This window comes from Strongylocentrotus purpuratus, unplaced genomic scaffold (assembly GCF_000002235.5).
Source record: "Strongylocentrotus purpuratus isolate Spur 01 unplaced genomic scaffold, Spur_5.0 spur5_scaffold_13, whole genome shotgun sequence".
Taxonomy (NCBI): domain Eukaryota; kingdom Metazoa; phylum Echinodermata; class Echinoidea; order Camarodonta; family Strongylocentrotidae; genus Strongylocentrotus; species Strongylocentrotus purpuratus.
Genome location: NW_022145598.1, coordinates 2,963,594 through 2,976,779, shown reverse-complemented (window position 1 = coordinate 2,976,779; position 13,186 = coordinate 2,963,594). Strand labels below are relative to the sequence as shown.

General features: G+C 39.0%; 1 protein-coding gene across 2 annotated transcripts in view; it reads left to right on the top strand.

The window, feature by feature from the left end:
• The window catches only part of LOC582692 (sodium-dependent lysophosphatidylcholine symporter 1), a 22,938-nt gene extending 9,885 nt beyond the window's left edge, over positions 1–13,053 (top strand). For both annotated transcript variants that reach the window (XM_030982714.1, XM_030982715.1), the window contains exons 7-14: positions 933–1,023; positions 1,852–1,970; positions 3,364–3,444; positions 4,043–4,126; positions 4,953–5,068; positions 5,479–5,616; positions 10,941–11,117; positions 11,707–13,053. In XM_030982714.1, the coding sequence (XP_030838574.1) occupies positions 933–1,023; positions 1,852–1,970; positions 3,364–3,444; positions 4,043–4,126; positions 4,953–5,068; positions 5,479–5,616; positions 10,941–11,117; positions 11,707–11,809 (909 nt within the window). In that variant the 3' untranslated portion in view covers positions 11,810–13,053. The remainder of the gene's footprint in view (positions 1–932; positions 1,024–1,851; positions 1,971–3,363; positions 3,445–4,042; positions 4,127–4,952; positions 5,069–5,478; positions 5,617–10,940; positions 11,118–11,706) is intronic.
• The last annotated feature ends 133 nt before the right edge of the window (positions 13,054–13,186 follow it).

The window sequence follows — 13,186 nt, the reverse complement described above, 5'->3', positions numbered from 1 at the left end:
GGATAAATTTGTATTACGTTTTAAGTGTTTTTTCCTATGGTCCGATGATATAAATATCATCAGAATCCCATCTCAATCAGAATGTAATTTAGAAACTTCTTTAAGAAACTAAATGACATTTTATTTGTGACAGGACCTTGGATTGGATGTATTTTGAACTATTACTTTATTGTAAGTGATAAAAACACGTGGAGCACTTTGTGCAGCGCTTTGTAACTACATGTGTAAAGAAAAAGTACCAAATTAAATGGAATTGATTGGGTTTGAAGGTTTTCAGTCTTTTTTCCTTTATCTATGAAAGGTTCTTTCTCTATATATCTCTTCCTAGCTTTCCCTTTATTTCTTTATCCAAATGCCATATCCCCTATCGCACTTGCTTGTTTCATTCTCTCTCGAAACAACACCACTCTCTCATCTGTCTGTCTGTCTCTGTCTTTCTGTTTGTCTGTCTGTCTCTGTCTGTCTCTGCCTGTCTCTGCCTCTCTGTCTGTCTGTCTGTCTGTCTCTGTCTCTCTTTCTCTCGCTCTCTCTCTCTCTCTCTCTCTTTCTCATACTAGTTTCGACCGATCCGATAACTGTTTCCTACCGCGACTTCTCGTGCACCATCGCGTTGCAACGGCGTCTCTATTGGAAAAAAGCACCTTTTAATAATTATAAGGCCTAGATTTACATGTATTACATTTGTTTGTCTTTTTATTTATTCACTCAAACCTCTTACTCCCCCTCTCTCCATCTCTCTCTCTCCCTCCCTCCCTCTCCTTCTCTCATCTTCGTCCGTCTGTCTCTCTAAATTCTTTCTCAGTCCATCCCTCTATCACTCAAACCTTTCTCTATCTCTAATCACTTTCTCTTTCTCTCCATTTCTATAAAATGTATATGACTAAAATTATGACTAATTCTGTGATTTTTTGTGATGAATATTATCATTTCAGGAGAGGGGTTACAGTGTTGGTGCATTATGCCTTTGTGCAGTCCTGTTGGTGAGTGCCTCTTGCACTTTAATTGGAACTACAGAAAAGAAAAGTAAGTGATGCGAAAAGAAGAGAAAAAGATATAAAATGAAATTATGCCGAGCTAATTGCGATCAGGGTCCCGTCTGACGAAGAGTTGAGATTAACCTCGATTCATTGATAGCAAGTCCGTCAATCAATCGGAAACTAAAGCTCCCATCTCCCTAGTAAAAATGGGATTGGTTAGACGTTTCAATCTAGTTTTAATCTTTATTATACATGGGCCGAGAAAGTTCCTGAAGATTATGATTTTTTTGCAGTAAATATTCTCATCCAGATGTTAGCGTGAACTATCCTTATGGTTTGAGGTTAGCGATCAATTATATAGTCAGCTCGAAGTATTTTGAAACTGTTTCTAATTATAGCTTATTTAAAGCGAAGATGTTAAGCGAGAGAGAGAGAGAGAGAGAGAGAGTGAGATAGAGAAAGCTCTGTCTACATCTGTCTGCATACGTCAATTCCCCCCTCTCTCTCTGCTCCCTCTCGTCTTTTTCTTCTTGTCCTCCTTTTACATCTTCTTCTTCTTCTTCTTCTTCTTCTTCTTCTTCTTCTTCTTCTTCTTCTTCTTCTTCTCCTCCTTCTCCTTCTTCTTCTTCTTCTTCTTCTTCTTCTTCTTCTTCTCCTTCTTCTTCTCCTTCTTCTTCTTCTTTCTCTTTATCTTCTTATTCATCTTCTTCATCTTCTTCTTTTTCTGTGTTGTTGTGGTTGTTTTTGTTGTTCTTCCTCATGCATCCTCCTCCCTCTCTCTCTCATCATAATTGTATATCTCTCCGTCCATTCATCGATCCCATCCATCCCCATGCAACAACATAACGTATCGCTTCTTCTCATTTTTTGTCAGTTAAGAAGAAAGATAACGAAGAGGAGCAGAACTTCTTTAAGGGATTGCGAATGGTTTTGACTTTCAAACCCTACCTCACACTGATGTTTTCATTCTTGTGTCTTCTCCTATCGGTCATGGTAAGGAACTTTATACTTGTATTTAGGCGTCATCCGATCATTTTAAAGGCATCCTTTAACAATGTTAAATCTGAGATACATGACCCTGCGTGTCATGAGTGTCTGTGATATGGTGTAATATTGAAGCCCCCAACAAATTGCGCATCAAAATGATCATGAAGTGCCTCAAAAAAAAAAATGAGTAACCGGTTTTACCATATTCATTTCCCCCAATAGACTGTAGTGTTTATAAAAACCGTTAGGAAAATGAAAGATTAAATTTCGATTTCCAATCATAAATATCTTGATAATCAGACAGGCGACCGGCTTGTAAAAGTCATGGGATTCCTGACTGACCTAAAGGTTTATAATTATGAGGGAAATCCAGGATTTTGTTTCAGAATCTGAGGCAATGTTACTGAGTGTTTTTTTATACCTACGAGGTGCAGAAAGAAATGCTTGAGAAGCGGGAAGAGGGACAAGAGGGAATGAAAAGGGTCATTAAATATGACAAATAAATTCAAGACAGGTTTTCTTTTTAATAGAGGTGTTTCAACCATTATACCACTACCCCCCCCCCCCCCCCCCCCCCCATTTAGTGATAAAAACGAAGTCGATGAGCACACGTATGAATCTCCTTTACACCGAAGTTAGTATACTAGCAGATTGTGAAAGTATTAAACAGCACTTCGTCGTAAATGTAGCTCTCTGCAAATTATTTCATGTTATTTTAATCGTGAAACTTTAACAATAAAGCATTTGGTGTATTTCTACATTGTGTTAACACTTTAAATGAATCAGAGATGGAGGCAGCACCTCCAATACCTGAAGTTTACGGCGTCAACAAACATAATCAATATCATTATCAATTATCTTTGCTATACTTTGATCACCAGGAACCCCCTAATTTATTGATTTTGCCTGTACATGTACTCAATTGTCAGGACTCACAAGGCATTAATACTTGCTTACCTTGGAGCCCTGGCAAGTTCTGTTTAAAATAAATTTCTTCATGTATGTTTTAATGTATACTGATTTTATTATGTATTCAGAACTTTAAAAATAAATAAAATGAAAAATCCATAAGAACGTCATTTTGACATATAGGTTCGTAATCCTTTTGACTTTTAAATAAATTACGTTATTATATTTGAATCTCTAAAAATATATATCTAAATGACAGCGAAAGCCATAAATGTTTTAAATAATAATAATAATAATAATAATAATAATAATAATAATAATAATAATAATAATAATAATAATAATACATTTATAGAGCGCAGAAGCCATCCAACATTAGGTATATATTTTACTGCGCTACAAGAGCTCCTGATATGCTTAGATTTACAGTTTTGGTTTGTTATAAACCTTTTTCTATCTATCTTTTAATTCTATTCTTCTTTTTTAACAGACAATCCAGGGAAATTACGCACTGTTCATCAAATATGCGATGAAAGAAGAAACCTATCAAAACTTTATCATCGTCATCATCGTAAGTGTATCGTGTCAAAGGTCATGTCTTTATCACCTTTTCCATGATTTCTATTGATGGGAAACCCTATGTCTACGCACTGAGCAATTGACTTGAATTGACAGGGATTTACATATATGTACATAATATATTAACATAAATTAACATATATTTACATATATGTACACATATTTTTACATATATTGACATATATTTTCCTCTCACATGCCTACTGCTTACCGGGTTTTGCGCCTTCTTCCTTGTAATACAAGTATTATGTTCCTAAGTATAAATTGTATTGTTTGAACAATTGTCAAATATGTTGTCAAATTGAATGGAAGAAAATAAATGTTAATTTGAATTGAATTGATTATAGTTTAAAGAGTATGGGTGCTAAAATTTGAAATTTGAAATTTTAGCATCTACTTTATTGCGTGGACAGGGACCCCGCGGAACACAGGATGAGACTATGGCCGTAAGACTATAGGCCCGTAAAGACTCGCTTAAGACCCAAAGCCAAATCAACATGATATACATGGATATGTCGTGAAATGACTTTCTTATCATATACCTCCGTCGGCTATGTACTTATCTTTTCCTCCGTTATTTCCCATTTCAGTTCTTCGGATTCGCCCTTATGCCTCTGTGGCAGTTATTCTTAAAGAAATTCGGAAAGAAAGCCGCCCTCTTCGTTGGAACATTGGTGAGTTTATCGATATAATTAATATATTTTATTGATATCAGGTATTATTTAGTTTTGAAAAAGATAAAAATGTTGATATATTTGTCTTCATCTTCATTATCAGACTACTATATTTAATTGAAAAAAATCTGATAAAAATGCATTACAATGCCCATCAGATTGTTGTAGGGGCTAACTATATGCAGCATATGTAAATGCACGCCTATTTCCCCCAGAAAAACGAATAATATCGTATAATCTTGTTTACCAGGAGGGCTTCATCAAACTCCATCAATTGTTAGCATGGTGAAACCAACCTGAAATTCATTTTTGTTAATTCTACACGTAAAAAGTAATGAAATCTTTAACATGCAGATTCTTAAAATCAGAGTGTGCATTAGCAATTATTAAACGGAAGCATTACAGTTTATAATTGCACTGGGCTCCTCCCCCCTCCCCCCCCCCCCCCCCCCCCACACCAATTAATATCCTTGAATTCTGTCCTCTATTATTATTTCATATTATGATTATTATTTTCTGTCCTATATCATTATTCCATATTATTATGATTATTATTTTCTGTTCTCTATCATTATTCCATATTATTATTATTATTATTTTATGTCCTCTATCATTATTCCATATGATTATTATTATTATTATTTTCTGTCCTCTATTATTATTCCATATTATTATGATTATTATTTTCTGTTCTCTATTATTATTCCATATTATTATTATTATTTTCTGTTCTCTAGTAGTAATCAAAGTAGTAGTAGTAGTAGTAGTAGTATTAGTAGTAGTAGTAGTAGTAGTATCATTATCAGTATTATTATCCCAAACATAGGCAAACATCCCGATGTTCTTTGGACATGCTTTCCTACCACCCGGCAATACATGGGCTCTGTATTTATTCTGTGTGTTAGCTGGGAATGCCGTAGCAGTCGTCATGCTTGTACCATGGTAGGTTACAAACCACTGGATTTATAAATCCACAATCGATTAGAATCCAAACATGTAGGATCATTATTTTGTTTAAACAAAGAAATGAAAAAGAATTTGTGGAATTTTTTATTATTATTATTGTAATTATTATTATCATTATTTTATCATTATTAGTGAAGATGTGCAGATGGAGTTATACTGGGTAAAAAAGATCATAATTATATCATATTATTATGTATTTTGATTTCTTTCCTTGAATTTCTTCAAAGATATATACCCACAAGTATACCATTCAAACCAATTATAGCATACATAGATGTATACCCATAATTGCGCCAAGAGTGTCAATTACGACAGACATGGCGCATTACAAATGTTTACTATTATTATCATTATTATTATTATTACCATATCTCTTCTTTCTCTAGGTCGATGGTTCCCGATGTCATTGACGACTTCGTCATCAAGACAGGGAGCACGTACGAAGCAGTTTTTTATTCGTTTTTCGTCATGTTTACCAAGATGGGAGCCGGCTGCGCACTCGCTGTCTCTACCTTAGCCCTGGGGTAAGTCAGCTCGTTCGAGAAATCGTCTTGCTTCCCCGGCCCCCCAGGGATCGGAAGGACCGCACAGGCGCGGATCCAGGGGGGGGGGCGAGCGGGCCTTGGCCCCCCCCCCCCCCCGCAAAAAAAAGGGAAAAAAAGGAGAGAGAGAGAAAAGGAAAAGAAGGGAAAGGGAAAGAGGAGAGAAAGGGGAAAAAAGAGGAAGAAGAAAAGAAGAGAGGGAAGAAGGAGATCGGGGGGGGGGGGGGGGGAAGGACCAACCTTCCCCCTCCAATCAAAAAATAAAAGAGAAGGAAGGAAAGGGAAAGAAAAAAGGAAAATAGGAGATAAAGGGAAGGAAAAAGAGGAAGAAGAAAAGAAAAGAAGGGGGATATCAGTTGCAATTTTCCCGCCAACAAGTTGTGGATCGAGGGGAGGCAAAAGGCCCTTGCCTCCCCCCCCCCCCGTCCCCGCTAAACAAAGAGAGAAGGAAGGAAAAGGAAAAGAGGAGAGCTAAAAGGGAACAAAAAAGAGGAAGAAGAAAAGAAGGGGAGATCAGTCAACAATGTGTGGAGCGGAGTGGGGGCCAAAATGACCTTGCCCCCCCCCCCCCCAGCAAACCTAAAAGAGAGAGAAGGAAGGGAAGGGAAAGGGAAAGAGGAGAGAAAGGGAAAGAACAAACAGAGAATGAAGAAAGGTAAGGGATATCAGTTGTAATTTTCTCGTCAACAAGGTGTAAATCGGGGGGGGGGGCACTGACGTACTGATAGGGGAGGGGGGCTTTGGGGAAATCAAATTCAAACGTGTTTTTTTTTTTCTAATTCCATAACGGTGGTTTACAAATAATGCAGAATTGACATAATTTTCCCCAATTTTTCCTCACTTTTAAGTAAATTGTACTTTTTTATGCGTTTGTTGGAAAATGACAAATTCCTAAATTTATAGCCAGGCAAGAAAATGCTTCTTGAGATGCCTACATGTCACGGCCCGCGGAACGGCGGGGATCGGGATCCTCGAAGAAAGAGAGCAAGAAAGAAAAAATAGTTAAATGCCAGTGTCACATTATAATGAGGTATCAAAATTTGCTCATCTGACCATGATTAAATTAAATGCCTAAAACCACGAGGGCTCTGCCCCTTGGGTTCCACCTAGGGCCCTAAGGTGGGCCCTTAGATGCTCATCTGACAGTAATTAAACGCCTAAAACCCCTGAGCTTCCGGGGGCTTTGCCCCCTGACCCTAACCAAGAGCCCTAACGGGCGGGCCTCTTGATACTCATCTGACCGTAATTGAGTGCCTAAAACCCTTGAGATTCCGGGGGCTCCGCCCCCTGAACCCCACGCCAATTAGTGACCTGCCAGTGTCACAATTAGGTATCAAAACAATGCTCATCTGACCTTAATAAAATTCCTAAAACCCCTAAACTTCCGGGGCTCTGCTCCCTGGACCCGCCTAGGGCCCAAAGGCGGACCCCTGAATGCTAATCTGACCGTAAATTATTGCCTTAAAGCTTATCTGCCATAGTTTACAGGAGGGATTAGACCGCCCTGCAAGGTCACTGAACAGGTGGTTATCTCATCAACTCAGCTCTCAGTTAACATAAGAAAAAGAGGATCATGGGGGACCAATGGTCACCGATTACGCATTGTTTGTTATATAGAGGGCGCAAGTAGCTACAAGTAGTGCAGTGTGCCTTTAAACCCCTGAGTTCCGGGGGCAGACAAGGTATCAACATAATGTTCATCTGACCGCAGGCGCGTAGCCAGGGGGGAGGGGGGGGGGCGGTGGGGTGGTCCCCCAAAAAAACGCCGGCCAAAAAAGAAAGGAGTGAAAAGGAAAAGGACGTAGGAAGAAAAGGGAGTAAACAAAGAACATTTTTGAAATTCAGACAAAGATTAAGAGTCGAAAACGGTACGAATCGTCTGCTTTGTCTAATGATTTAATGAAACGTAAAAGCTTCCGCGCTTTGCGCGGGAGGGGGGAAACTGAATTTAGACGAAGATTAAGAGTCGATAACGACACAACGAATCGTCTTCATTCTCTTAATGAAACGTAAAAGCTTCCGCACTTTGCGCGGGAGGTGAGGAAACATAATTCAGACGAGGATTATATTTGGGAACGGTACAACGAATCGTCTTCTTTCTCTAATAATTTATTGAAATGTCAAAGCTTCCGCGCTTCCCGGAGGAGGGAGGGGGAAACTTGCTCCTCCCTGCACCCACCCCCCCCCCCAATTACGTCACTGCTGGTCACCATAACGTACCAATATTTGGCTCGCATAATTTCAAATTTGGGCCCCCCCCCCCCTAAGAAATCCTGGATCCGCGCCTGTTCACTTGTTCACTTGAACTACATGTTAACAAGTAGATTATATATATTGTTTCGAGCTTTCTATACTAGAGGTGTCTACGATTACACACTCATAGCCTTGAGCTCGAATTGGAGCCACCATAAAGGGTCGAGATATCTCTTGACCTCAACACGCCAATCAAAACAAATGAAAAGAATCACGCGACGCAAAGCTCCAATCTTTTTACTTGAACTCGACTGTCGCTTTATTCCTTAAACTTTTGCTGGTAGCATAATGAGTGTATGAAATCAAAGGCGTAGAAAGGGAGGTTGGGAGAGGAAGAAGGAAACAATGCGAACGCAAGAATTTTAGGTGAGCCTGGTAGGCTATACAGGCGGTTCCATTTCAGGTCGCCCAATGTCGGTCCGCCCCATTACAAAGTCGCCCTCAATTGGTCATGTCCCCCTCCCCCCCCCCCCCCCCCAATTTTTTTTGTTGTCGATTTTGGGATTCTTGGTCAGCTCGCCCCAGCTTTTTTGGTAATTTCGCCCCTAAATTTGCTGTTTTAATTTGATGCCTTTTACAAAGTCAAGCAATTATTGGTTCCTAGCACTAGGGTCTGCGTTACCCTAACTCTAACCCTAACCCTAGGACACCGGGCCCCGCGTTACCCTAGGACACCGGGCCCCTGCGTTACCCTAGGAAACCAAGGTCCGTATTAACCTAACTCGAACCCTAACCCTAACAATAAATACAGTTTTTTTCCCATGTTTTACATATTATATTATTATCAGGTATATCGGTAAAAAACCGGTATATCACTTTGAGTCACATATCTATATTTGTTTCAGATTTGTTGGGGGTACAATATTGAACTCTTAAATTCAATTTTATTGGTCCAAAAGAAAATTCGTTGCGTTTAAATGCATTATATTCACAGAGGGGGGCCCCAAAACGCCGGCCAAAAAAGAGAGGAGTGAAAAGGAAAAGGACGTAGGAAGAAAAGGGAGTAGACGAAGAACATTTTTGAAATTCAGACAAAGATTAAGAGTCGAGAACGGTACGAATCGTCTGCTTTCTCTAATGATTTAATGAAACGTAAAAGCTTCCGCGCTTCGCGCGGGAGGGGGAAGATGAAATTAGACGAGGATTAAAAGTAATAACGGTAGGCCTACAACGAATTGTCTTCTTTCGCCAATGATTTAATAAAACGTAAAAGCTTCCGCGCTTTGCGCGGGAGGGGGGGGGAACTGAATTTAGACGAAGATTAAGAGTCGATAACGACACAACGAATCGTCTTCTTTCTCTTAATGAAACGTAAAAGCTTCCGCGCTTCGCGTGGGAGGTGAGGAAACATAATTCAGACGAGGATTATATTTGGGAACGGTACAACGAATCGTCTTCTTTCTCTAATAATTTATTGAAATGTCAAAGCTTCCGCGCTTCGCGGAGGAGGGAGGGGGAAACTCGCCCCTCCCTGCACCCACCCCCCCCCCCCAAATACGTCACTGCTGGTCACCATAACGTACCAATATTTGGCTCGCATGATTTCAAATTTGGGCCCCCCCCCCCTAAGAAATCCTGGATCCGCGCCTGGGTGTTCCCAAAATCTCCGGCTCGTAATAAAATAAAAGGTCTACCCGTATTGATTTTACACACCGGACTTATGTTGAAAGGGGGGGGGGGGTGCTGAAAATGCTCGTATAACAAAAGAAAAAGGTCTACCCGTATTAACTTTACACACCGGACCTATGCTGAAGGGGGGGGGGGAGGGGGTGCTGGGAACACGCATATGCGTACCCTAAATAACACTGAGTGGGGGGGGGGGGGCCTGCTTCATCTTGGTGAATTGCCGTTCGGTCTACAACCAGTTCGTCTTTTACCCACTTAGTCTACTCCCATTTGGTCTACACCCAGCCCTCTACTATCCACATGGATTAATAATCATTTCGTCTATTTATCATATGGTCTAATGACCGATTATTCTACTACCATTAGGTCTATTGTTCATTTAGTTTAAGGATCAGTTAGTCTATTTCCCAGTTTGTCTAATGCCAATTTCGTCTACCACCCATAAGGTGTAACAATCATTTGATGATTATTATTAAATATGATTAAACGATTATTTGACCATATGGATACTCGGAATTAGACCGAATGGAAATTAGACTAAACACGAAGTTACTAAATTTACAAAAATGTAAAACACATATTAAATATATTCAAACAAAAATGTCATTGGTCTTACGTCACAATGGTTCAAGTTCAATTGGTTATGTGTCTCTTGGTTCTATCATGGAGTTGCTAGCCTAAGGTTAGTAACTCCATGGACTAAATGAGCAATATACCATTTGGGGAGTAGACGAGCTGGTTGAAGACTAGACGGTAATAAACCTTCACACTGAACCTAACAGTGGCGTAGCGTTCTTCCGTCAGTCGAGGGGGCGCTGGAACGATGGAGGGGGGGGGTGTAGAATACGAATTGCAAATTTACAAGGCTGCTGATAAGAAGGGGGTGGGGTGGGGGAGGTGGTCCATGCATTCTGTTTTCGTTGATTTCCCCTGTTTGGGGTTAGGTTTCATCAGACCGATGAGTAATTAAAGACGAATCAAACGGAAGACTAATATGAATAAAGATTGGTTGATGATTGTTTGACCTGACTGCTAAGAAAGTATGTAACTGTTTATATACTTAGTTTGTAAGTAAACTACCATGGGGCTGACGGATTTAAATCCTCTCTAAAGGACTTGGTAAGGAGGATTAATGGCTTACCACAGGGCACGAGCATATTGACTTGGTTTCGAACCCTGCACCGCTCGGTTGCAAGACCACTGCTCTACCACTGGGCCACTTTCTCACAACAGCGCCAGAAAGTGGGATCGATGGACTTAGCACCGTTTGAACGCAGAACCAAGAGACACAGAACATCAGGAACTTTTACCATTGTGACGAGAGACCAATGAAATTTTAGTTTAGATATATTATGTGTTTTAAATGTTATTATATTTCCTAGTTTTTAAATACTTTTTGATGATTGTTTGTTTATTTCACATTGAAGGGCATCTGGCTACGAATCAGGGGCGTGTGCTCAACCCGAATCTGTCCAGTTAACTCTCCGTATCCTCGTCTCAGCCGTGCCTATGGGCTGCACCGTCCTGGGTTTCATCGCCCTAGCATTCTACCCAATCACAGAAGAACAGAGGAAAAAGAATAAGACAATCCTAGAAATCTGGAGGTGAACAAACTATTCTTTCTTCATTTCTTAAATGTCACTACAGTCGGGGGATTTTAGGGCAATATGTAGGGGCAGTTTGGTGCAGCTTGTTCTAAAAGCATCGAATTTGGCCCAGATGTCGACCAAATCATACATTTTGATTTTTGACGGGCGCTACCATTTTGGACAAATACAAAAATGGCCGCCAGATGAGCATCCATGAAATCGAGTCCTGTTAATATTAGCATGTATAGGTTAGTGAACATGCACAAACCCTTGTCAGTCGTTATGTGTAACAGCGTATGCAATATTCGACTAATATAGGCTCCGTACTTTAGCCGAGCCAGAGACTGACATATCTAGGCTCTGCTCAAGGCCTTTGGAATTGTGGTGAAGTGCCAATGTAGAGTCAGTGCTTGTAGATTATTTGATTTGATTTTTGATTTGATTTGATTTTCCTCAGCATTCATAATAAGTACACATTTTATCGATAACAATAGTAATATAAATACAATCATCATTTTTCTGACAGTGAATCATAAAAAAGCAAATACATATAACTTTTCTTCATTAAGTGTAAAACGTCTTTACATTATGTTTGTCTTATCAGGGATGACAAGGACGAGAGACGACGAACCACAGTACTACGATCGAAGGAAGCTCGAGATCGTACTCGCTCTGTCCGAACATACTCGACTACGGTCGTCATGTAACGTCACGACGTCACAATGTCGTGTTCAATGACCACCGTGGCATTCTGAAAACAATTATTGATTCTATTCCTATATTATAGTAGTCATTATGTCTGTTAAATAATATTATACAATGCGCAGAAAGAAAGGTATTCGCGTATCCAGTATGTAGGCCTGGGGAAATAATTGTATACCCTGCCCCATTTTTTGCGTCCATACTGACAACAATATACAAATGAAATAAAATAATTATAAGCAGCAGTGGGTGCTAGGTTTTCAAATTTCTCGAGAGGCATAGCAATTTGAAAGTAGTCCGGTCGAAATGAAAGGCAAACTGTATTTTGGTATCGTCATTGCAATATTATCAAACACAACTTGTATTGTATTACAATGACAATTTAACATTTAAACATATGGTTTTATAGAAAAAAGGTAATAAATAAAATTTCAGAAGAATAATGTTTACTGAACCCCTCTTTTTCTTTAATCTGAATTGCAGTTTGCCATATGATTATCAAACTGCCATTTTTCAAGATTTTTCTTTTCTCGCAATTCATAACTGATGCATGCTGGTATCAAATTTATCGCTTCTGTGAGTTGAAGTTATTTATACAATGTATTAATTATTATCATACATGAATTAATGAAACGTTGATAAGTATTTGGTTTTTAAATTTCGAAATGTCATTCAAAACCGTCAACGTCTATTATATTTATAACAAATTTCATTGTGTAAATATTTTATAGAAGAAAATGTAAATACTTTATAAAGATTGTAGAGATTTCTGAAATCGAAGTTTATGATATTAAAAGCATGCGACGAGATGAAATAAGCATACACAAATATGGTAAAGGACAAATAATTTATATTATAAATGTATTAATCTTCTTTTTCTAGAAAATGCTCTTATCCAAAGAAATAATATACATGTACTACAATTTACTAAAGGATAAAATATATGTTAACGAAACTTGTTAACGAAACTCGTCTTACTTTTTTAATAAATGTTCTTTTGCCGACTAAAAAGCTTCAATAGTTTTGCCCGGCATAGCAACAACGAATTTATGCAAATGGTTCTTCCAAAGTGATGTCATTGTGAGTAACGGGTGAATCAAATAGTTGGTGGTAACCAAGGGTGCTTGGGAGTGACATGCATGTATTGAAAACCATGAGTAAACAGGTATATTGATCTGATCTGCATTAACTTTATATCAGAATCATTCTATGCAAAGAATATTTAATAAATAGGCGAATGTATAAATGATTCTTTGGACATTTTTTAAATCATTTTTCGTTGTACGAACGGAGGGAGGGAGAGAGAGAGAGAGAGAGAAAGAGAGGGGGGAGCAAGAGGGAAGGGGAGTGAGAGAGCCATGAGAGAAGGAGTGAGACAGACA